Here is a 23,201-nt window from a genome sequence, read left to right as displayed (position 1 = left end):
GTATGCAATGAATATTTGGAAGTTGTATTGAGTGGGTGACTGACGAGAATGTCACACGGAAAGTTCTGTTTACGAGGTTCTCTTTCTGTAAGTGGGCGAATCAGTCACATAACCGGTAGTTTAACTGTTTGAGTATACAGCCTGAGTATTTTTGTTATAGCCACTCCGGACGACTTGTGGGTTCCGTGGCAGTGGGACGACTTGCGTCCCCGCCGGTGTCGTCTCAGATGACGTCCTCCGACTGGACGTTGTTGATGCTGACTTCGGTGGTGGCGGCGCCGCGCAGCTGCTGGTGGTTGGGCAGGCCGTCGGAGGAGCCGTTGCTGTCGCCGGCGGCGGCGCCGTTGCCGGGGGCGGCGTTGGCGCGCCGCCCCCTGGTCCGCCCCCGCGAGCGCAGACAGGCGAGGTGGCCGTGGCCCAGCAGCAGCCACATGCAGCACGCCTGCAGGGTCAGCTTGAAGGCGGCGCGGAAGTCGCGGTTGAAGTAGGCGTAGATGAGCGGATTCAGCGCCGAGTTGAAGTAGCCGACCCAGAAGACGGCCGCCACCACCACGGGCGGGCAGTAGCACCGCTCCTCGCCGCACAGCGTCGTGATGATGTACCTGCACACACACATGTTGCCAAACTTTCGCTTACTATTTCACACTGAACGGGAGGCACCCCATCATCCAGTAACCTACCGTCAAGTGATCACATGTTTGCATGCATGCCTTAAAACATTTAAATTCGATCAGCCTCGGTGTACTTCTGTCCACTACCGTTCAGTACACTCTAAGATAAAAGAGGTCCCACCACGTACCAAGAACTGGCCGCGGTAGCTGAGCGGTTCTAGGTCCTTCAGTCCGGATCCACGCGGCTGCTACGGTCGCGGGTTCGAATCCTGCCTCGGGCAAGGATGTGTGTGATGTATTTAGGTTAGTTAGGTTTAAGCAGTTTCTAAGTCCAGCGGACTGATGACCTTAGATGTTAAGTCCCATAGAACCATTTTTGAACGTACCAAGAAGGAACTGTGCGAATGGGACGGGAATCGGTAGACGCTATATTCACGTACAGACAAACAATGACTACATTTTAAGAACAATTTAAGAGGAGGAATTTCACAAACTGGGCAAGTCAGTAACACGGCGGTCACCATCTTGCCCTTATGCAAGCATTTATTCGGCTTGGCATTGATCGACAGAGTTGTTGGATGTCATTCTCAAGGATAGCGTGCAAAATTCGGTGCGTTAGATCGTCAAAATCCCAACATGGTACGGGGGACGTGCCCACAATGCTCCAAATGTTCGTAAGTGGGAAGAGATTATAGTGTCCCCAGTGAAATAATACGAAAAGACTTCAAAAACAGTATTTATAAAGAAGAGACATTTAAAAATTGAATAATATACATTTTTCTCATGTATCCATATTATAATAACGTATCTGTGTAAGTTTGGAGGGTAAAGAAATATAACAAAATGATCTAAAGAGACGACAAGATATGCTCTTTTGTTAATTTTTTAGTCGTCTTCACTTTTTCTCTTGTCTTGGTTGCGTGCAGAGTGCTGGCCAATGTAAGCATATTTGTACTAATTAAGCAGATCATATATTGATTTAATATCATTGCTCACTTTTAATTTGTAAGAGGTGATCCCGATTTCATGTCTGCCTTCCTTTGAATTAACCTTCATTCGAGTAATTTACAGTTCAACAATCTCAGCGGCCGACGCAGCCAACGACGCCATTACGTGGCGATATTAAGTTATAAAAAATTAGTGGAAGCGAAGAAGTCGCAGGCTATTAACATAATATACGTTTTTCTCCACACCCGCCCGACGTTGCAGAAAATACGTAGCTTTAAGATTCTTATTTTCAGTACCACAGCCGAGAGCCAGAGCCAGGACTCCGACTACAATGCTATGGTTAACGGAGGTAGAAGAAATACCCTCGCGCGTCTGTTGGCCGCAATTGTAATTAATAACTAAAGATTTTTTGCTTTAAAGTGAACTAACTAGCCGAGGAAATTAATATGAAAAGTTTATTCCATTGTTCAACCTTTATACTCATGTTTCAAGATTCAGCGAGTCTAATTCCACTGAAGATCAATACTGTTAAAAAAAGAGAACTTCACAAAAGCGTTTAATTATAAATCAAAATTAAAATGAAGTCGGCAACAATCAACGTTACCAATAAATAATATATAAAATTACGACGGCCGACGGACGCGAGAGGATCCGGCGACCTTTCTGGCATGCATGAAGACAACGGTAGAAACTCTTGCCGTGTGCGGCTGGGAATTACCTTACCGAAATAGTAAGCCCAGGACGGCTCGCCATGAAGGGCAACAGAACGGGGCGTAGAATAGGGGCGTCGTACCACGGGACTTAAAGGGTGCCACATACGACAACCATAGGGGACTTTCTATGAAAACAAATGTTACCCCAGACCATCACTCCTGAATGCCAGGCCGCGTGGCAGGCGACAAACAGGTTGGTATCCCATCACTGTCTGGGATGACTTCATGTAGCTCTTCGGCCAGGAATGTCACTGACTGGAGTAAAACTGTCATCAGTGATGAGTACCGTTTGTAACTGAGGCCCAATGACAAGTGAAGACGTCGCCCCAGACAGCGGTCGGACACCAGCCTTACTGTCGCCCGCCGTATTGGCCCGAAAACCTGGAGTGATGTTCTGGGGTACCATTCCTTTTGGTAACAGGACCCCTTCGGTTATCTTCCGCGCAGCAATGACGACATTCAACTTCTCGTTTTGTTGCCCTTCTGGAAAGTCATCCAAAACTTTTATTTCGGCCACATAATGGCCGCTCGCACACGGCGAGAGCTTGTACTACTTGTCTTCCTGCTTGTCAAATCCTACTTTGTCCAGCAAAACTCCGGATCACTACCCGACTCAGAAACTTTGGAGCATTATCGGTAGGCCCCTCCAACTTTCTCGGGACTTTGACGATCTGACGCGCAAATTGCACAGAATTTGACGCACTACCATTCAAGAGGACATCCAACAGCTTTATTTACAATGCCAAGCCGAATGACTTCTTGCATAAGAAACTGAGATCGACCACCAAGTTGTTGACTTGCTAAATTTGTGGAGCTCTTTCTCTTGAATTAATCATCCAAATGTTCTGAAATTGTTAACGTTTGCTTGTCTGTACATGTACATCACTTCTACCGATTTCTGTCCCATTAGAATATTTCCTTCGTGATGCATCCTTTTTTCGTAGAATGAATTTATAAGTAATAATATTCCCACCCCTGAAATTTTATTAAATGATTTTATTCACAATTGCCACTTGACCAATTATGCCATTCTCGATATGAAGAGTGTAAATGCATAATGGTTCGTTTCAACGTTTCAATCATATCCACATATTCCGTGTGTACAATTTGCTAACGTCGATTACAGATTTAAATGCCAGGAACTCTTGTCTGAAAGTATAAGTATGGAGTGTAGCCATGTATGGGAGTGAAAATGGATGATAAATAATGTAGACGAGCAGACAACAGAAACTTTCGAAATGAGGTGGTACAGAAGAATGCTGAAAATTGCGTGGGTAGATGACGTAACATATGAAGAGGTACTCGATAGAATTGGGGAGAAGAGGAATTTGTGGCACAACTTGCCTAGAAGAAGTGATCGGTTGGCAGGATTCATTCAGAATCACCAAGTAATCGCCTATTTAGTAATGGAACGAAGCGTGGAGGGTAAAAATTGTAGAGGCAGACCGAGATCGGATACACTAAGCAGATTCAGGATGTAGGTTGCAGTAGTTGCTCGGAGATGAAGGAGCTTGCACAGTCTCTGGACTGAAGACCACAACAACAACAACAACAATAAGGCAGCGGTCCTTGTTATTCATAAAAAAAGAATGTAGCACTTCAATAACAATTACTTTTGTATCACTTCATATACGCACATGATGTTCATCAGGTGTGACAATGACAAACGACACTGAATTGTCAAACGTTACATCTGGCGGACACGAGAGAAAATTTTGAGGGCAGGCGAAATTTCAGTCTGTTTTCTTTCCCTGTCAGGAAATTTATAACCATCAATAAATAACAGCTTATGCAGCTACGGTTATTCTTTACCATTGACACCTTCTGTCCTTTCTCATCCCTGTTAATGACACCTTGCGTTACCCACAATAGTTACTCGTAATATTTATCAATTTCATATAATTTAGTATGTTACATTCTGAAGCAGGCTTCAGCCGACATGAAAATGTGCAGGAGTCAATTTAACAATTCTGTAGTAATTTAAGTTGCACAAAATCAAGCTCAGGAATTTACTGAAAAGCTGAGTAGTATGGCCAAATACCAAACAACTTTTGATAAAGTTAAAAGAAAAATGAATCAGTACCGAAAATGTGTAAAACTAATTCCACTGTTAAAACTGATGACAAATCAGGCAGGTGCAAAAAGCTCCTCTGTAGGCCACTATGAGGAGGGACTGCTGACAAAATGGCGCAAGAAGTAGGTGTAAATTAGGAAGAAGACAAATGTTGGACTCAGAGACTGAAACAATTTTGGAATACAATATATTAGACAAGGCGGATTGTTTAGATAACGTTCCTCAGAATTTCTAAAATCATTAGATGTGACAATTTAACGATTATTCGTGTCAGTGCGCAGGATTTGTGAGACTGGACACAGACCATCAGACTCTTGGAAGAGTGGTTCTAGGCCCTACAGTCTGAAGCCGCGCGACCGCTACGGTCGCAGATCCAAATCCTGCCTCGGGCATGGATGTGTGTGATGTCCTTAGGTTAGTCAGGTTTAAATGGTTCTAAGTTCTAGGGGACTGATGATCTCAGAAGTTAAGTCTCATAGTGCTCAGAGCCATTTGAACTATTTGGAATCTTCGGAAAATGTCATCCACACAATGTGGAAGATATTAAAGGCAGACAAATGGTAAGATCACAAAATCAGGGTAACAGCTGATGCATCCAGGTTGCGGATTGACGAATGCACAACAAAATTTGTGATCTACTAGAAGACGACAGGTTATATTTATGAAAGAGAAAGGCACTATAGATTTGGCTCTATTGTTCCTTTTCTCATGACAGTGGATATAAAACAAAAGAAGAATCAAGACACCTATTTTGGCGACATGTAAGAATGAACGAGGCAACGTGATATTGTCTGAACTTGACTAATGCAGGCGAAGACACCATTCCTCACTGAATCTACTATCAGTTACTAAGCTTAATTTCAAGATGAATTTCTGTGAGTGAACGTCTTTATGCAAGTAAATGATGGCCTGCGAGGAAATCGAGAAAAGAAGAGAGTCGAATTGCTTGAGATATGATATTACAAAGCACCGGAGGCTTCAATGGAAAACAGACTACAGGGAAGTTCTTAAGGATAGACCACTTTTTTAGACATCGAAGTTGCACGATACTAGAAACAGGCACTGAGGACAATAACAACAGAGGAAGACATAGATGCCTACGTCCAACAAATGCACTTTCTACAAAAAAAAGCGAAGCACCCAGAGCCTATGGTTGAATGTCAATGTAAGTTAGTGCACGTACTCACCATCGGCCGGTGTGTAATTGATTACAGTTTAATTCTCTGTGAGAAGTAGAACAGTCACCAGAGAGCGTTAATGTGGCGTTCAGTGTCTTTAGCAGGTCTGGTTAGATGTGTAATGGGGCTGAACAGCGTCAGATGTTGCGAGATCATTTTAAACGAAGCATACACTCCTGGAAATGGAAAAAAGAACACGTTGACACCGGTGTGTCAGACCCACTATACTTGCTCCGGACACTGCGAGAGGGCTGTACAAGCAATGATCACACGCACGGCACAGCGGACACACCAGGAACCGCCGTGTTGGCCGTCGAATGGCGCTAGCTGCGCAGCATTTGTGCACCGCCGCCGTCAGTGTCAGCCAGTTTGCCGTGGCATACGGAGCTCCATCGCAGTCTTTAACACTGGTAGCATGCCGCGACAGCGTGGACGTGAACCGTATGTGCAGTTGACGGACTTTTAGCGAGGGCGTATAGTGGGCATGCGGGAGGCCGGGTGGACGTACCGCCGAATTGCTCAACACGTGGTGCGTGAGGTCTCCACAGTACATCGATGTTGTCGCCAGTGGTCGGCGGAAGGTGCACGTGCCCGTCGACCTGGGACCGGACCGCAGCGACGCACGGATGCACGCCAAGACCGTAGGATCCTACGCAGTGCCGTAGGGGACCGCACCGCCACTTCCCAGCAAATTAGGGACACTGTTGCTCCTGGGGTATCGGCGAGGACCATTCGCAACCGTCTCCATGAAGCTGGGCTACGGTCCCGCACACCGTTAGGCCGTCTTCCGCTCACGCCCCAACATCGTGCAGCCCGCCTCCAGTGGTGTCGCGACAGTCGTGAATGGAGGGACGAATGGAGACGTGTCGTCTTCAGCGATGAGAGTCGCTTCTGCCTTGGTGCCAATGATGGTCGTATGCGTGTTTGGCGCCGTGCAGGTGAGCGCCACAGTCAGGACTGCATACGACCGAGGCACACAGGGCCAACACCCGGCATCATGGTGTGGGGAGCGATCTCCTACACTGGCCGTACACCACTGGTGATCGTCGAGGGGACACTGAATAGTGCACGGTACATCCAAACCGTCATCGAACCCATCGTTCTACCATTCCTAGACCGGCAAGGGAACTTGCTGTTACAACAGGACAATGCACGTCCGCATGTATCCCGTGCCACCCAACGTGCTCTAGAAGGTGTAAGTCAACTACCCTGGCCAGCAAGATCTCCGGATCTGTCCCCCATTGAGCATGTTTGGGACTGGACGAAGCGTCGTCTCACGCGGTCTGCACGTCCAGCACGAACGCTGGTCCAAGTGAGGCGCCAGGTGGAAATGGCATGGCAAGCCGTTCCACAGGACTACATCCGGCATCTCTACGATCGTCTCCATGGGAGAATAGCAGCCTGCATTGCTGCGAAAGGTGGATATACACTGTACTAGTGCCGACATTGTGCATGCTCTGTTGCCTGTGTCTATGTGCCTGTGGTTCTGTCAGTGTGATCATGTGATGTATCTGACCCCAGGAATGTGTCAATAAAGTTTCCCCTTCCTGGGACAATGAATACACGGTGTTCTTTTTTCCATTTCCAGGAGTGTAGATACCGTGCACTCGTATGAGACCAGATTATTTATTATTGTGGTTCTCCATTCGGTAGGTTCTTGAAATTGCGTTTTATCCAATTTTGTGAGGCCTCCGGATGTGGCAGCCCGATGCATGGGCACTCGACGGTAGGCGTACTCGTCGTCAAGGGTCCGGTCGACCGCATCTGATCACCACAAGAGCGCGTCAAGCGTATCATATTACCTTTACAGTTGAGCCTGCCAACCGAGAACAGGTGCTAGTCTCCCTGCAACATCTCGCGCCACTGGTCGGAGGCTAGCGGTGCCGGACTAGGGGATTACCTCCCCATGCTTAGGCTTCCTTTAACGCAACACACTTGAAATCTGAGTCGTGCTGTGGCAGGGAGGCATAGACGTCCGATGAATAGAGTCGTATTTTGTTCAGAGATGATTCTGCACTACTCTGGATAACCTTCGTCGGCGACTATGACCTCAGCAGAGGTCTCATTCTCATAGTGCTCTGGAGAGGCACAGCGGTGTTACTTCTGACGTCATGGTGTGGGTATTCAACGGGTATGAGTTCAGGTCACGACTGTTGTAAGTGGCGGAACTAAGGCGGAAATCTGATGGAGCAACGGTACGCCACGGACACCCTGCTTCCTCATGCGACTCCTTCGTGGTGCAGTTTTTCAACAGGTAAACGCTCGTCCCCACACGATAGTGTCTGTATGAATTATCTGCGTGATGCTGGAGTACTCCCATGGCCAGCATGACAACCAGCTGTGTCCCTGATAGAACATGTGTCGTGCAGTGTCGGACATAAGCTCAACCCCCGTGCCAGTACTCACGACAAGTTATGGCCAGGTTTTCTCAGGAGAGGAATCAACTGATTTTTGACACCATTCCCAGCAGGATCAGTGTACGCGTCCAGTGTAAATGATTGCTACTCTCTGATGAAGAAATTGTCACAGGCGAGGTAGTTGTGGCGGGCCGCATTTAAGCAAGATAACAGCCCCAACTATAAATGATAGATCCTATTATTTTAATACGGACTTGAAGGCGCACGCACATCCACGCACATAGATGGTTAAATACCCAAATGAAAAAAATGTTATGAGTTCAGAATCTACACAGTTGTATAAACAATAATATCCCAGGAAAATAGTCCCCCATTTGGATCTCCGGGAGGGGACTGCCAAGGGGGAGGTTACCATGAGAAAAACATTGAATAATCAACGAAAGGATAACGTTCTACGAGTCGGGGCGTGGAATGTCAGAAGCTTGAACGTGGTAGGGAAACTAGAAAATCTGAAAAGGGATATGCAAAGGCTCAATCTAGATACAGTAGGGGTCAGTGAAGTGAAGTGGAAGGAAGACAAGGATTTCTGGTCAGATGAGTATCGGGTAATATCAACAGCAGCAGAAAATGGTATAACAGGTGTAGGATTCGTTATGAATGGAAGGTAGGGCAGAGGGTGTGTTACCTTGAACAGTTCAGTGACCGGGTTGTCCTAATCAGAATCGACAGCAGACCAACACCGACAACGATAGTTCAGGTATACATGCCGACGTCGCAAGCTGAAGATGAACAGATAGATAAAGTGTATGAGGATATTGAAAGGGTAATGCAGTATGTAAAGGGGGACGAAAATCTAATAGTCATCGGCGACTGGAATGCAGTTGTAGGGGAAGAAGTAGAAGAAAAGGTTACAGGAGAATATGGGCTTGGGACAAGGAATGAAAGAGGAGAAAGACTAATTGAGTTCTGTAACAAGTTTCAGCTAGTAATAGCGAATACCCTGTTCAAGACTCACAAGAGGAGGAGGTATACTTGGAAAAGGCCGGGAGATACGGGAAGATTTCAATTAGATTACATCATGGTCAGACAGAGATTCCGAAATCAGATACTGGATTATAAGGCGTACCCAGGAGCAGATATAGACTCAGATCACAATATAGTAGTGATGAAGAGTAGGCTGAAGTTCAAGACATTAGTCAGGAAGAATCAATACGCAAAGAAGTGGGATACGGAAGTACTAAGGAATGACGAGGTACATTTGAAGTTCTCTAACGCTATAGATACAGCAATAAGGAATAGCGCAGTAGGCAGTACAGTTGAAGAGGAATGGACATCTCTAAAAAGGGCCATCACAGAAGTTGGGAAGAAAAACATAGGTACAAGGAAGGTAGTTGCGAAGAAACCAGGGTAACAGAAGAAATACCTCAGTTGATTGATGAAAGAGGAAGTACAAACAGGTTCTGGGAAAATCAGGAATACAGAAATACAAGTCGCTGAGGAATGAAATAAATAGGAAGTGCAGGGAAGCTAAGACGAAATGGCTGGAGGAAAAATGTCAAGACATCGAAAAAGATATGATTGTCGGAAGGACAGACTCAGCATACAGGAAAGTCAAAACAACCTCTGGTGACATTAAAAGCAACGGTGGTTACATTAAGTGTGGAACTGGAATTCCACTGTTAATTGCAGAGGAGAGAGTAGATAGGTGGGATGAATACATTGAAAGCCTCTAGCCGACTGCGGTGGCCGTGCGGTTCTGGCGCTGCAGTCCGGAACCGCGGGACTGCTACGGTAGCAGGTTCGAATCCTGCCTCGAGCATGGGTGTGTGTGATGTCCTTAGGTTAGTTAGGTTTAAGTAGTTCTAAGTTCTAGGGGACTTATGACCTAAGATGTTGAGTCCCATAGTGCTCAGAGCCATTTTTGAAAGCCTCTATGAGGGTGAAGATTTGTCTGATGTGATAGAAGAAGAAACAGAAGTCGATTTAGAAGAGATAGGGGATCCAGTATTAGAATCGGAATTTAAAAGAGCTTTGGAGGACTTACGGTCAAATAAGGAAGACGGGATAGATAACATATCATCAGAATTTCTAAAATCATTGGGGGAAGTGGCAACAAAACGACTATTCACGCTGGTGTGTAGAATATATGAGTCTGGCGATATACCATCTGACTTTCGGAAAAGCATCATCCACACAATTCCGAAGACGGCAAGAGCTGACAAGTGCGAGAATTATCGCACAATCAGCTTAACAGCTCATGCATCTAAGCTGCTTACAAGAATAATATACAGAAGAATGGAAAAGAAATTTGAGAATGCGCTATGTGACGATCAGTTTGGCTTTAGGAAAAGTAAAGGGACGAGAGAGGCAATTCTGACGTTACGGCTAATAATGGAAGCAAGGCAAAAGAAAAATCAAGACACTTTCATAGGATTTGTCGACCTGGAGAAAGCGATCGACAACATAAAATGGTGCAAGCTGTTCGAGATTCTGAAAAAAGTAGGGTTAAGCTATAGGGAGAGACGGGTCATATACAATATGTACAACACCCAAGAGGGAATAATAAGAGTGGACGATCAAGAACGAAGTTCTCGTATTAAGAAGGGTGTAAGACAAGGCTGTAGCCTTTCGCCCCTACTCTTCAATCTGTACATCGAGGAAGCAATGATGGAAATAAAAGAAAGATTCAGGAGTGGAATTAAAATACAAGGTGAAAGGATATCAATGATACGATTCGCTGATGACATTGCTGTCCTGAGCGAAAGTGAAGAAGAATTAAATGATCTGCTGAACGGAATGAACAGTCTAATGAGTACACAGTATGGTTTGAGAGTAAATCGAAGAAAGACGGAGGTAATGAGAAGTAGTAGAAATGAGAACAGCGAGAAACTTAACATCAGGATTGATGGTCACGAAGTCAATGAAGTTAAGGAATTCTGCTACCTAGGCAGTAAAATAATCAATGATGTACGGAGCAAGTAGGACACCAAAAGCAGACTCGCTATGGCAAAAAAGGCATTTCTGGCCAAGAGAAGTCTACTAATATCAAATACCGGCCTTAATTTGAGGAAGAAATTTCTGAGGATGTACGTCTGGAGTACAGCATTGTATGGTAGTGAAACATGGACTGTGGGAAACCGGAACAGGAGAGAATCGAAGCATTTGAGATGTGGTGATATAGACGAATGTTGGAAATTAGGTGGACTGATAAGGTAAGGAATGAGGAGGTTCTACGGAGAATCGGAGAGGAAAGGAATATGTGGAAAACACTGATAAGGAGAAGGGACAGGATGATAGGACATCTGCTAAGACATGAGGGAATGACTTCCATGGTACTAGAGGGAGCTGTAGAGGGCAAAAACTGTAGAGGAAGACAGAGATTGTAATATGTCAAGCAAATAATTGAGGACGTAGGAGGCAAGTGCTACTCTGAGATGAAGAAGATGAAGAGGTTAGCACAGGAAAGGAATTCGTGGCGGGCCGCATCAAACCAGTCAGTAGACTGATGACAAAAAAAAATAAAAAAAAAATAAAAAAAAAAAAATAAATAAAAAAATCCCAATCTCATTCAATTACATCAATGTTCTTACATGAGGAAAGAAACACATTTTAACACCGATTCGCATTCCAAGCGTCTATGGCGAAATGAGGTACGGTGAAACAAATGGTTATACTGGGAAACAGCGCCGTTTGGAACAGACTGGACCCGCATAAGTGAGATATTACCGGACTTCCAACACTACCAGAGCAGCAAGAGAGCAGCTATAGTGCCCTGTAATCTGATTCTAGCAGCAAAAGGACTAATTGATGTTTCTGGTAGCAGTGTCAGAAGAATGTAACACACTGAAAATGCACGAAAACGTTTTTCATGTACCAATAGTGGTACCGTAGGTTACGTGATAGGTATGAACAATACTGCTGTGCCAACATCCTTTGCTTGTGATCGCATTAACCACTGATGATAACAACTGAGTAACAAAATTGAAGGTTCAATAAGAAATAGTCGTTAAATACTTTCTGTATTTGATTCATCCTTGGGTAAACGCTGGAAAACACATATCACTGTATGAATGTTACGGTATCAGACACTGCAAACTTCTTTATAGTTCTTTTGTCATCGTTCACTAATCAAGTATAATAGCAATTAAATATTTGCCATGTAAGTTACTTCAATTTTGTGAAATAATAAGAAAGGTCAGTACCCAAGTGTAATATGAGTCACGAATGAGGAAGTGATTTCTACAGTCGCAATTGTACTGTGGAGAATATACCACGTTAAACATCTATTTTTACTACAGTAAGAAGTAACAGTTCCTATAGTACGCTTTAGGCTCAGAAGAAATGTAATATTCTCATTATACTTTTCTGCTAACCGTAAATTAGTGAGTTTCAGGTAAGTACAAGAATATCAACACAAGATTAAAACGGGATTCTCGTAGGATCAGGACTAGTAATTACTACGAAAACTGAAATGTGCGTTAACTAGTATGACCAGGCCGTAGTGAATGCATGTCTTCATCAAGAGAGACACACAGCTAAGACGCATCGCAGTAGTCCAAGTGTATATACCCACAAGCTCCTCAGATGTAGAGGAAAAAAAAATATTCATCTCATTATTGCTCACGAAAATATAATTGCGAAGGGGGATTTGAATTCGATAGTAGGAAAATAAAGGGAAGGAAATACAGTAGGAGAACATGGACTGGAAGAAAGGAATCGGGAGGCACCTGGTAGACTTTTGTGCTGAGCACAATGTAATTGTGCAAACACTTGGTTCAAGATTACTGAAATAAATTTATATACACACGCGAAACTCTCAGATAAATTATATAATGATAGGTAACGATTTTGAGAGCAGGTTTAAAAATACAAACATTCCCTGATGCAGATGTATTTTCCGATCGTATTTTATTTCTTATGAACTGCTAATAAAATCTCTGGATATCGCAGAATGGTAGGAAACTAAGTTGATGAAACTAAAAAAAAAGTAGAGGTTATTGAGAGTTTCAAAGGAAGTGACAGGCAACAGTTGAAAGACACAGGGCAAAGGAATACAATGGAAGAGAGATATGTAGTAAAGGTGACAGAAGTGCGTCTAGGTACACACTATGTAGAACTTGACTGATGAAAGGAAAAAAATATAAAAAACACATCAGGTAAAAGGGGGTACAGACATCTAAAAGATGAAAATGACAAAAGGTGCAAAGTGACAAAGCATGAGTGAACAGATGAGATTGCCCAGCTGTTGAAGCATGCGTGACTATGGGAAAGACAGATGTCGCCTACATGGAGGGAGAAGAATCTATATGAATGTTAAGAGCTCGTACAAGGCAGTACTAAACAAAAATGTGAAATTTGACATACGACAGGTATATACAAATGGTTGAAACGGCTCTGAGCACTATGGGACTTAACAGCTGAGGTCATCAGTCCCCTAGAACTTAGAACTACTTAAACCTAACTAACCTAAGGACATCTCACACATCCACGCCCGAGGCAGTATTCGAACCTGCGACCGTAGCGTTCACGTGGTTCCAGACTGAAGTGCCTAGAACCACTCGGCGACTCCGGCCGGCAGGTATATACAAAAAGGCTGTACAAAATAAACAAACATCAAGAGAATATTATGGAAAGGGAAGAAAGAGTACGTGAAGAAAAGATAGAAGATACCATACTGCGAGACGAAGCAGACAGAACACCGATTTAAGCCGAAACAAGCCATCTAGCGTATGAGACCTTCCCTCAGATATACTAAAATCCTTAGGAGAAAGTATACTACTTGGAACGGAATATACAGTATGCGAATCGGGCTAAATACCCTCAGTCCTCAAGAACGTAATAATTCCAATTTTAAACGAGACAGTTGCTGACAGTTATCAATATCATCAGTTCAGTAAGTCATGGCTGCAAGGTGCAAACACTGTTTGGCTCTGAGCACTATGGGACTTAACTTCTGTGGTCATCAGTCCCCTAGAACTTAGAACTACTGAAACCTAACCTAACCTAGGGACATCACACACATCCATGCCCGAGGCAGGATTCGAACCTGCGATCGTAGCAGTCGCGCGGTTCCGGACTGAGCGGCTTAACCGCGAGACCACCGCGGCCGGCAAACCACTGTTTATAAAAGACTGGAAAGACTGTTGGAAGTTGAACAGAGAACGTCAGTTTTAGTTATAAAGGAAACAAAGAAATCAATTACTCGCAACTACGAAGCCTAGTGAATCACGCTAGACGCATATTTGCAAGTACTAGATTCTTTTTGATGAAAATTGAATTCCCCGAATGCATACTATTTCTATCGGCATTGAAATGCATTTGGAAGAATTAGAGAACGGAGATTCTAACCTGGATAAATATATAAATAAGAGTAGTACATAGCCCCTAAAGCACCGTTAACACTGAAAAGCAGGTGATCTGCCAATCATAATGGAAAATTAACATATTGGTGCGTATGAAACACAGGGACACGAAAAATATATAGTAAGGCTGCCCAACGCGGAGAACAAGACGTTTCAAGAGAAAGTGGAGGTAAAGATGAAGTTCATTACGGTATGATTTTGAAGATGAGAAGTCCAGTCCATACTTACAATAATTCCTCTCAAGGAGAATATGTACTCAAAAATAGAAGTAACGTGACTTTCTTTCCAGCTCGATCGGTACACACGAACTGTGCATTTGTAACCTACCTGATTCTTTTATGAAAGCTGCACTTGGCTCAGCAGCAAATAAAATATATACTCTCAAGCGGTAACCTGCTGGCGTTTCTAGCCTCACACAAGCAAATAAAAATTACTTTAGATTGAGTTCAATGAAGATGTTTTGCAGTTCCTTGTTCTGTGTGAAGTAGAACACTGCACAAAATAGTGAGATAAAACTCTTATTTAAACAAAACCATTCAAAATAAATAAAAGAAAAATTATGGACGCTATTAAACGCTCAGATGCTGTGTATTACCACTTGCTGGTTCAAACTGCGAAACTTTAAAACAGGTAGCACTACGAAAAGCGACTGAATGAAGCCATATTAAAAAATTCTGTGTGACTGAGTTTTAAATAAAGACGTTTAGTCAAGTAAATTATCAACAATCAGCTAACATGTTGTACCGTAGTAAACCTCCACAGAACTACAGCTGTTGGGAAGGGTGTTGAAGAAAATTTCGGAGGAGAAGAAGCATAGAAAGTAAAGTAAATTTGAAAGGAAAGGAAAGGAAAGGAACCTGAAAGATTGGAAAGGAAAGGACAGAATATAATTTCAAAGAAAAGAAGGACCGATGTTCTCGTGGTTGAGGAGTAGCGTCTTTAACTAGTGATCAAAACGTCATGCACCCCGAATTAGCACCAAGCCACTGCTTAAATTTTAAATAACGAACATCAACAATGGCTGCCGAAACCTTCTGGTGCAAGAAATCATCTTCGCTTGGCCAATGGGCTCGTCGGGAAGGGCGAAGAAGCCGACAGAGGTTCTGGGCACTAACTTGCCGTTGGAATGGAAAACTGCTCCAAAAATAAGAACCAGCGATGACCAACGGCATGAAGATGCAGAAGGCAATGAGAACTACTGCCTTAAAGACACATAATGTATATATATACAGAACATGTGGCCAGTAATTGGAAAAATGTCATGACGATCTCTTCATTGACAAAAGATTGCCGACTTCTGTGAAGTGACTGCCAAAGGGGAGATAAGCACGAGAAAAAGCCCGAACAACCAACGAAGGAATAACATTATTCGCGTCGGAGCATGAGTTATCAGAAGTTTGAACATACTAGGAAAGCCACAAGTGCTGAAAAGGGAAATGCAAAAGCTCGGTCTAGGTAAGTGGTAGTCAATGCCTTGAAGTGGAAGGAAGATAAGCAATTTTGTTCAGAAAAATACAAATTAATATCGACAGCAGCGGAAAATGGTTTAATAGGAGTAGGATTCAGCGTGAATAGGAAATTAAAGCAGAGAGTGAATTACTATGAACTGTTTAGTGATAAGGATGTTTCTGATTTTTCTCATAAGATTCGTCAGCAAACCAACGTTGTACAGGATGGTTCAGATGTATATATACAGGGTGTTACAAAAAGGTACGGCCAAACTTTCAGGAACAATTCCTCACACGCAAATAAAGAAAAGATGTTATGTTGACATGTGTCCGGAAACATTCCGCAAACATGTCCACATAACATATTTTCTTTCTTTGTGTGTGAGGAATGTTTCCTGAAAGTTTGGTCGTACCATTTTGTAACACCCTGTATAACGACATCGCAATCAGGAAATGAAGAGCCAGAGACAGTATATGAGGATACTGAACGAGTAATTCAGGATATAAACGGAGATGAAAATCGAGTAATCGTAAGCGATAGGGACGCGGGTGTAAGAGAAGCAGTAGAAGAAAGGGTACGGGAGAACATGGGTTTGGCGGCAGGAATTAGAGAAGAGAAAGACTAATTGAGTACTTTTATAAATTTCAGAAGGTAGTAGCGAATACTCTGTTCAGGAATCACAAGAGGAATAGGTATACTTGGAAATGACGTGGACGCACGGAAAGATTCCAGTTGGATTAAGTTGTAGTCAGGTAGAAACTTCGAAATCAGATGTTTGAAAGCAACACGTAGCCAGAAGAAGATGCAGAGACGGACTATAATTTAGTGACGATGTTGAGATCACAGCAGTTCAAGAGAATCTCATGCCAGAATGAGTGTCGAGGGAATTGGGATATTGAATCCTGGGGAAAGATGAGATGAGTTTCAAATACGCAAAGCATGTGACTACTGCGTTTGAGAAATATCTCAGTATACAATTAAGTTGAACAGGAGTGGACATCTCTAAAATGGCAACCACAGATGTTGGACAGTGAGACGTAGAAACAAGGAAGTTAAATCCGCAGAAACCTCACGAAACACTGATCGACGAAAGGGCAGAGTACGAAACTGTTAGGGAATTATGCATAAATATAAATCAGTTAGGAATGAAATAAAGAAATAGACAGGAGGTGCAGGGCAGCCAAGGCGATGTGGCTACAGGAAAAATGTGACACATTCGTAAAAGAAATGATCGTCTGAGAAACTGACTCAGGATACAGGAAAGTCAAAACATCCTTCTATGAAATTGAAAGAAAGTGAGGCCCGTAAAATGAAGATTGTGATGGTAATTTCAATATTAAACCGGAGGACAGAGTGGGGAAGGGGAAAGAGGTAACTGAAGGCATCTATGAGGGAGACGACTTGTCTGATGACGTGTGGTAGAAGAAACAAGAGTCCATGAGGAAGATATAGGCGATCCAGTATTAGAGTCAAAATTGAAAAGAGCTCTGAAGGGACAGACAACATTGCACTGCAATTTCTAAAATAATTTGGGAAAATTGTAACCAGACCTCAATTCAAGCCGGTGTATAGAAACTGTGAGACTGGCGAAGTACCATCAGACTTCGGAAAAATATCATTCGCACAATTCGGAAGACAGGAAGAGCAGATAACTACGAAAACTATCACACAATCAGCTTCACATCTTAAGCATCGAAGATGATAACAAGAATAATACACAGAAGACACGAAAAGAAAATGTGGAATCAATTAGATAACGACATGTTTCGTTATAGAAAGGTACAAGCAGCAGAGAGTTAGTTCTGATTTGGTGCTTTGTAATGGAAGCAAGACTGAAGAAAAATCAGGACACGTTCATAGGAATTGTACCTGGAGAAAGCGTTCGACAATGTAAAATGGTGTAAGATATTCAAAATTATGAGAAAAAAGGGGAAAGCTGTAGAGAAAGACGAGTACTATACAACAGTACAAGAGCCAAGGGTAACTATTTGTTTGGAAGACGAGAACGAAGCGCTTGGATTGAAAATGGTGTAATACAGGGATGAAACCTTCGCCTCTATTGTTCAATTTATACATCAAAGAAGCAATGACGGAAATAAAAGAAATGTTCAAAAGTGGGATCAAAATTCTGAGTGAAAGAATATCAGTGACAGGATTCGATAATGATATTGCTATCCCAAGTGAAGGTGGAGTACAATTATATGACGTGTTGAATGGAATTAACAGTCTAATGAATACAGAATACGGCTTGAGAGTAAACCGAAAAACTACAAAAGCAATTAAAGGTAGCAGACACGACATACGGAGAAGTATTAACTGAATCTTCCCTCGATGCTTGGCAGAATATGTTGATAATATTAAAAAGGAAACACACTTTCTAGTGTCCTGCAAAATTATATTTATTTGCTCACTTGTCGGCTTCAGGTGACAACTGTCGCAATTACAGACATACATAATGACTCACATAGATATTATTTGTACAGAAGAAACAAAAATGATAAACTGTTTACATCGGAAAATCATTACGATAATTACATTAACTGAAACAGGATGAAAACAAAGCATTTATGTGGAGATAAATTTAACAAATGATTAGAAATAAGATGAATTTACATTATGAAACTGGTATTTGTAATGAAATCTTAATTTAACAAAGGAGAAAATGGAAATGGAGTCGATTCTTTGTTGTTCGCCCTAAACAACCATAATTTAAAAAAAAATCTGATCTTGGATGTTGCGGCGTGCGCCGACATTCTGTGCCATGTGTCTGTTCATTTCCAGTATTTCCAGTAGGGTCATCATTCCGCTTTTTTAGATGGAATGTAAAACTTCAAGTTCTGTATTATACGAATGGTTTTCTACTAAAAAATGATCAGCAAAGGTCCAATTATTGTTCTTTAATTGCCAGTTTCTCTTATGTTTACGTAGTCTCATTGCTACAGCTGTGCCTGACTGACCAGTATACCTTTTCTCACAGTGCTCGCAAGTAATTTTATCCACACCACTTATATCTCATCATTTGTAAATTAACCATCACATAAAAACTTTGCTTACACCCTTTTTAGTTAATGCAATTATTATAATGCTTTTCTACGCAAACACACAGTCGTTTTTGTGTCTTCTGTACGAATAATATTTGTGTAAGTCAGACATATATATCTGTGTTAGCGACATTTTGTTGTCAAATGAAGATGGCACATAAAGCCGAAAGCCGTTTCACTGGCAAATAAATAGGAATTTGAAGATCATTAGGAAGTGTTTTTCCTTTTCAATATTCAGAGGAAGTAACTTAATATGAAAACTTCTGATCATAAAGTAGACTACGGTAAGCTTCCTGCTGCCTTTGAAGCAAGGAAGGCATAAGAAGCAGACTAGCACGCTTAAAAACACGTTCTTGGTCAAGAAAAGTCTGCTGGTATCAATCATGGGGCTTAATTTTAGTAAAAAATTATGAGAATGTGCGATTGGAGCACTTCATTGCATTGTAGTGAAATATGGACAGTGTACAAACTGGAACGGCACAGAAGCGAAACATTTGTGACGTGATGCTACAGAAAAATCTTGAAAATCACGTTCATTCATAAGGCAAGGAATGGGAGGTTCTTCGCTGAATCGGCGAAGAAAGGAACACATGGAAAGCACTACAAGAAGAAGGGACGGGATGATTGAACATATATTAAGACTTAAGGAATAATTTCCATGGTGCTAGTGGAAGCTTTAGAGGGTAAAAACTGTAAGGGAAGACAGAGGTTGGAATATATTCAGCAAATAACTGAGGATGTAGGGGCCAAGGGTTATTGTGAAATGAAGAGGTTGGCGCAGTTATTCGAGCTGTATGAGTGGAAAATTTGAGATCTGAAGTTCTCACACAGAGCTTCCTCGTGCCATAGAGCCGGTTACAAATGTGCGCAGAATAGTTTGATATTTTCTTTCCATCTACGGGAGAATGGCGGTTGGTTATATGAGGCGCTGCAAAGCTACATCCTTCCATCAACATGAAATAGTCGTCTCCTGGGATTACTTCACGTCACTCGAAACACCACATGAATACTGAATATAAAGCGTTGGGTGGTAATAACATACAAGAGAACGTGGCGGGTAGTGTACGCCACCGCCTTGCCACTGATAACAGTATTTACTGATATACAAGGACTTGCTGAAAGGTAACGCCTTCGAACATTTTATGTGTACACTCTTAAAGCTTTTTAAATACAGGAAACGTTATTAACATTCTGCATCTTTGTTCTTCATGTCTATGTATTTATTTTTCAACATGGTCTCCCCAGCGACAAACACATTTCTGCCAAATGGAGACCTGTTTGTTGATACCGTCACCGTAAAATGCTTATTTTATTGGCGGAACCGAGAACTTAACTATGCTTCTAACGCTTCAGAACTATCACAGTGTAGTTTTGGAAGGTTTTAATTAAGTTTTGAAAACAGAAGAATATCCGATTGGGCGAAATCGGGACTGCGTGGAGGATATTCGGTGACAGTGAACCCAAGATGTAGGATTGTTTTAGATGTGTGTGATATGGAATTGTCATGCTGGAGGGGAAGGTGCTCCATGTGGACGAAGTCTTCGAAATCGAAACTCGATTACAACACGCTATTTCTCACGTGCTGACGTAGTTGCGTTACACACCACCACGCTACACTATACAATTTGGAGCCCTATAGCGGCAAATGGCTGCAAATATGTACACATGAAGAATAATGATGTTGAAAGGTAATAATTTCTGCTTCTTTTAAAAAAGAACTTAAAAATTCGGAGGCATTACTTTTCAGAATGCCCTCTTATACCACGGACAGCAGGCGAAAATTTTGTGTGTCTTGTTACGTCGAACTCTTGTAGATGCGGAATTTGAATGACTTCGTACAAAATGAGGAAATCTAATCCTATTAAAAAATGCTCAGTTTTTGTGCAGCATCTTATGTTGAAATCTGAAGAGTGAAAATCGAAAAATAATGAACTAAAGTAGACGGATCAGAGAAAACTTTCCATTGAAGATGAAATTTGTGCTTCCAGCGCGGCGTCTAACACCACTCAAGCCACAGGCCTATAACCTTGTGAAAGGTTAAAGGTACTTCTTTAATGTAACTGAATGCAACCCTCTCCAATGAGCGACAGTAGCGAGTCCATTCAGGCGTCTACATTCACTCCTGGCAGATCGACCAAATGAAATGTGTGTGAAATCTTATGGGACTTAACTGCTAAGGTCATCAATCCCTAAGCTTACACACGACTTAACCTAAATTATCCTAAGGACAAACACACACACCCATGCCCGAGGGAGGGGCAGGTCGACCAACACATTTATTCATAACAGCCGTGTACTGTCGGAAGCGTTGTCAGTTTCATTCGCCTTTGATTCTGATGATTTTGTACTTTCAAATTAACTATTCGCAGTTCGTCCAGTTAGTGCAACAGCTTGTAAGCTCTTACAACCTTGCACACCCGTAATACATAGATTCTTATGTAAGGGCTTATGTATGGATGCCAATAACGAAGTTTGTTTTATCTACAACTTGATTTAATTACGATAATAAATAACGTAATCTAATTAAATTTTTTAAAGTTTTGAACATAGCTGCAGTCCTTCGACGGAGACCGTAAAGGAATGATACGAGAAAGTCAGCAAACCAGTTGCAAGTATAAAGGTTTATTAATATCCGTTGACCACTGTATTAACAATTCTTCTGAATTACCTGAACCTATTGAGGAAATTTTTTCACATCATAGTTAAAAACGCCCCCTTCCCCGATTAATTTGCAGAATGAAATAGCTCTTATAAAATGTATTTCTGTTACCAGTGAATATGATAAGAATTTAGATGATCCCATCATGGATAAGAATACCTCTACAAACCTCTAAAATTGTTCTACCTTACAGAGAAATGCACCTGGTGCCAACAAAGCGAAAGATAGTAAACAAATTTATTTTCCTTTCATGGAAATGAATCCCGCTGGATAAAACTCTTTTTAGTGAATAAATACAAATGTAATATGGCCTTCTTCACTGACAACAGTTTAAAAAAAGTTAACAATGTGAATGATCCCTTTCCTATGTCAGATGTTTATAAAATGATTTGTAATAACTGCTCCAGTTTTCATATTGTTGAAACTTTCATTGCTATCAAAGTGAGGTATAAAGGACATTTACCAGGAAAGAATGGTGGTAATATGCAACACTCCAGATTTTCTGAATATTTATCCATCATTGCCCTAAATGTCTCAGAGAAACCGTAATTTTATATAAGGATGTTAAAGGGCGGAAATTAGACTTACGTGAAGAATTGGAAATTTTTAAAGGCACATTCAGTAGTGATGGTAAATGATCAGCTGCAACTTGCGTTTCTCTGCCTCGTGATGACTGGGTGTTGTGTGATGTCCTTAGGTTAATTAGGTTTAAGTAGTTCTAAGTTCTAGGGGACTGATGACCATAGATGTTAAGTCCCATAGTGCTCAGAGCCATTTTTTTTGCAACTTGCGACTCTACAGTTTCTTGAAGGTCTTCAGCCGGTACTTCAGACCGGTTAATGTATTAACAGTTCGTTGGTGGTCCCCGCTTGTCATTCATTCCCATCAAATTTCTATGTTTCTTGTAAAATAATTTATCTCTTTCCATTTACTCGTTTTTTTTTACCGTTATATTTCATTTTTAAAGTTTACCCTCCTCCTGCCTACGTCTTATCTTCCCTCGTTTTCCTGCCTAGAAATTTTCTCAGTCTCTTTCCAATACAGCACGGCGAATGACAGATTACACTTCATCTGTTTGTTCTGCGCATATTTTTTCGCGCACATACGGCACTGCAACAACTTTGCCAGTCGCTGCTTGGCATCAGCCACATATGGGCCACTTCACTGCCTTCTGACAACATGTTAATGTGATGACATCTACGCTTAGCACAACTCCAGAGGAGATTTTTTTTATATTCAAGATCACATACACCTTGTTTCTGGACATGAGCATCTTTGCTCTGAAACTTTACATCACCGGCATGTGATTTTACGGGTAAGTAATTTATATTTTTATCCATCGGGTTTGTATATCCTTTCACTTTGATAATTCATTTTAACTGTGAGATACTTCTGAAGACTTTTAAAATCGTTGAAACCCTGGCCAAGGATTGCAAATAATAGTTGATTCCTACAACTGGTTCGCTGATTCTCTCAAACATTCAAATAATCTAATTACATTTTACTAATATGACAAAATGAAGAATAGCGATATTTTGCTGTCATTCCTATCAGTCACTTGTGGGTAGGTACTTCATATGACATGATACTGAGCCTGCGTTACTACTAAATTAATCGGTGAACCGTCCCTTTGTAGTGCTACAACGATGAAAATTAATATTACGACGATGTCAAACCTTATTTTCATGATTTAAAGAAGTATTCCTGATATTAAAAATGTAATTATAATTTTATTATTTTTATTTTTGTGCTTAGTGTATCAAAGACTTTCTAGTGCACGGAATAAATGAGCATTGTTTGTACTACGAA

General features: G+C 41.8%; 1 protein-coding gene across 1 annotated transcript in view; it reads right to left on the bottom strand.

The window, feature by feature from the left end:
- Nucleotides 1–223: 223 nt before the first annotated feature.
- LOC124788848 (octopamine receptor beta-1R-like) overlaps nt 224–23,201 on the bottom strand; it is a 76,300-nt gene continuing 53,322 nt past the window's right edge. Inside the window, exon 3 of the mRNA XM_047256132.1 lies at nt 224–602. Coding sequence (XP_047112088.1) covers nt 224–602 — 379 coding nt within the window. The remainder of the gene's footprint in view (nt 603–23,201) is intronic.

Source organism: Schistocerca piceifrons, chromosome 3 (assembly GCF_021461385.2).
Source record: "Schistocerca piceifrons isolate TAMUIC-IGC-003096 chromosome 3, iqSchPice1.1, whole genome shotgun sequence".
NCBI classification, from domain to species: domain Eukaryota; kingdom Metazoa; phylum Arthropoda; class Insecta; order Orthoptera; family Acrididae; genus Schistocerca; species Schistocerca piceifrons.
Note: the sequence above shows the minus strand (reverse complement) of the source record. Positions and strands in the feature narration are given on the sequence as shown.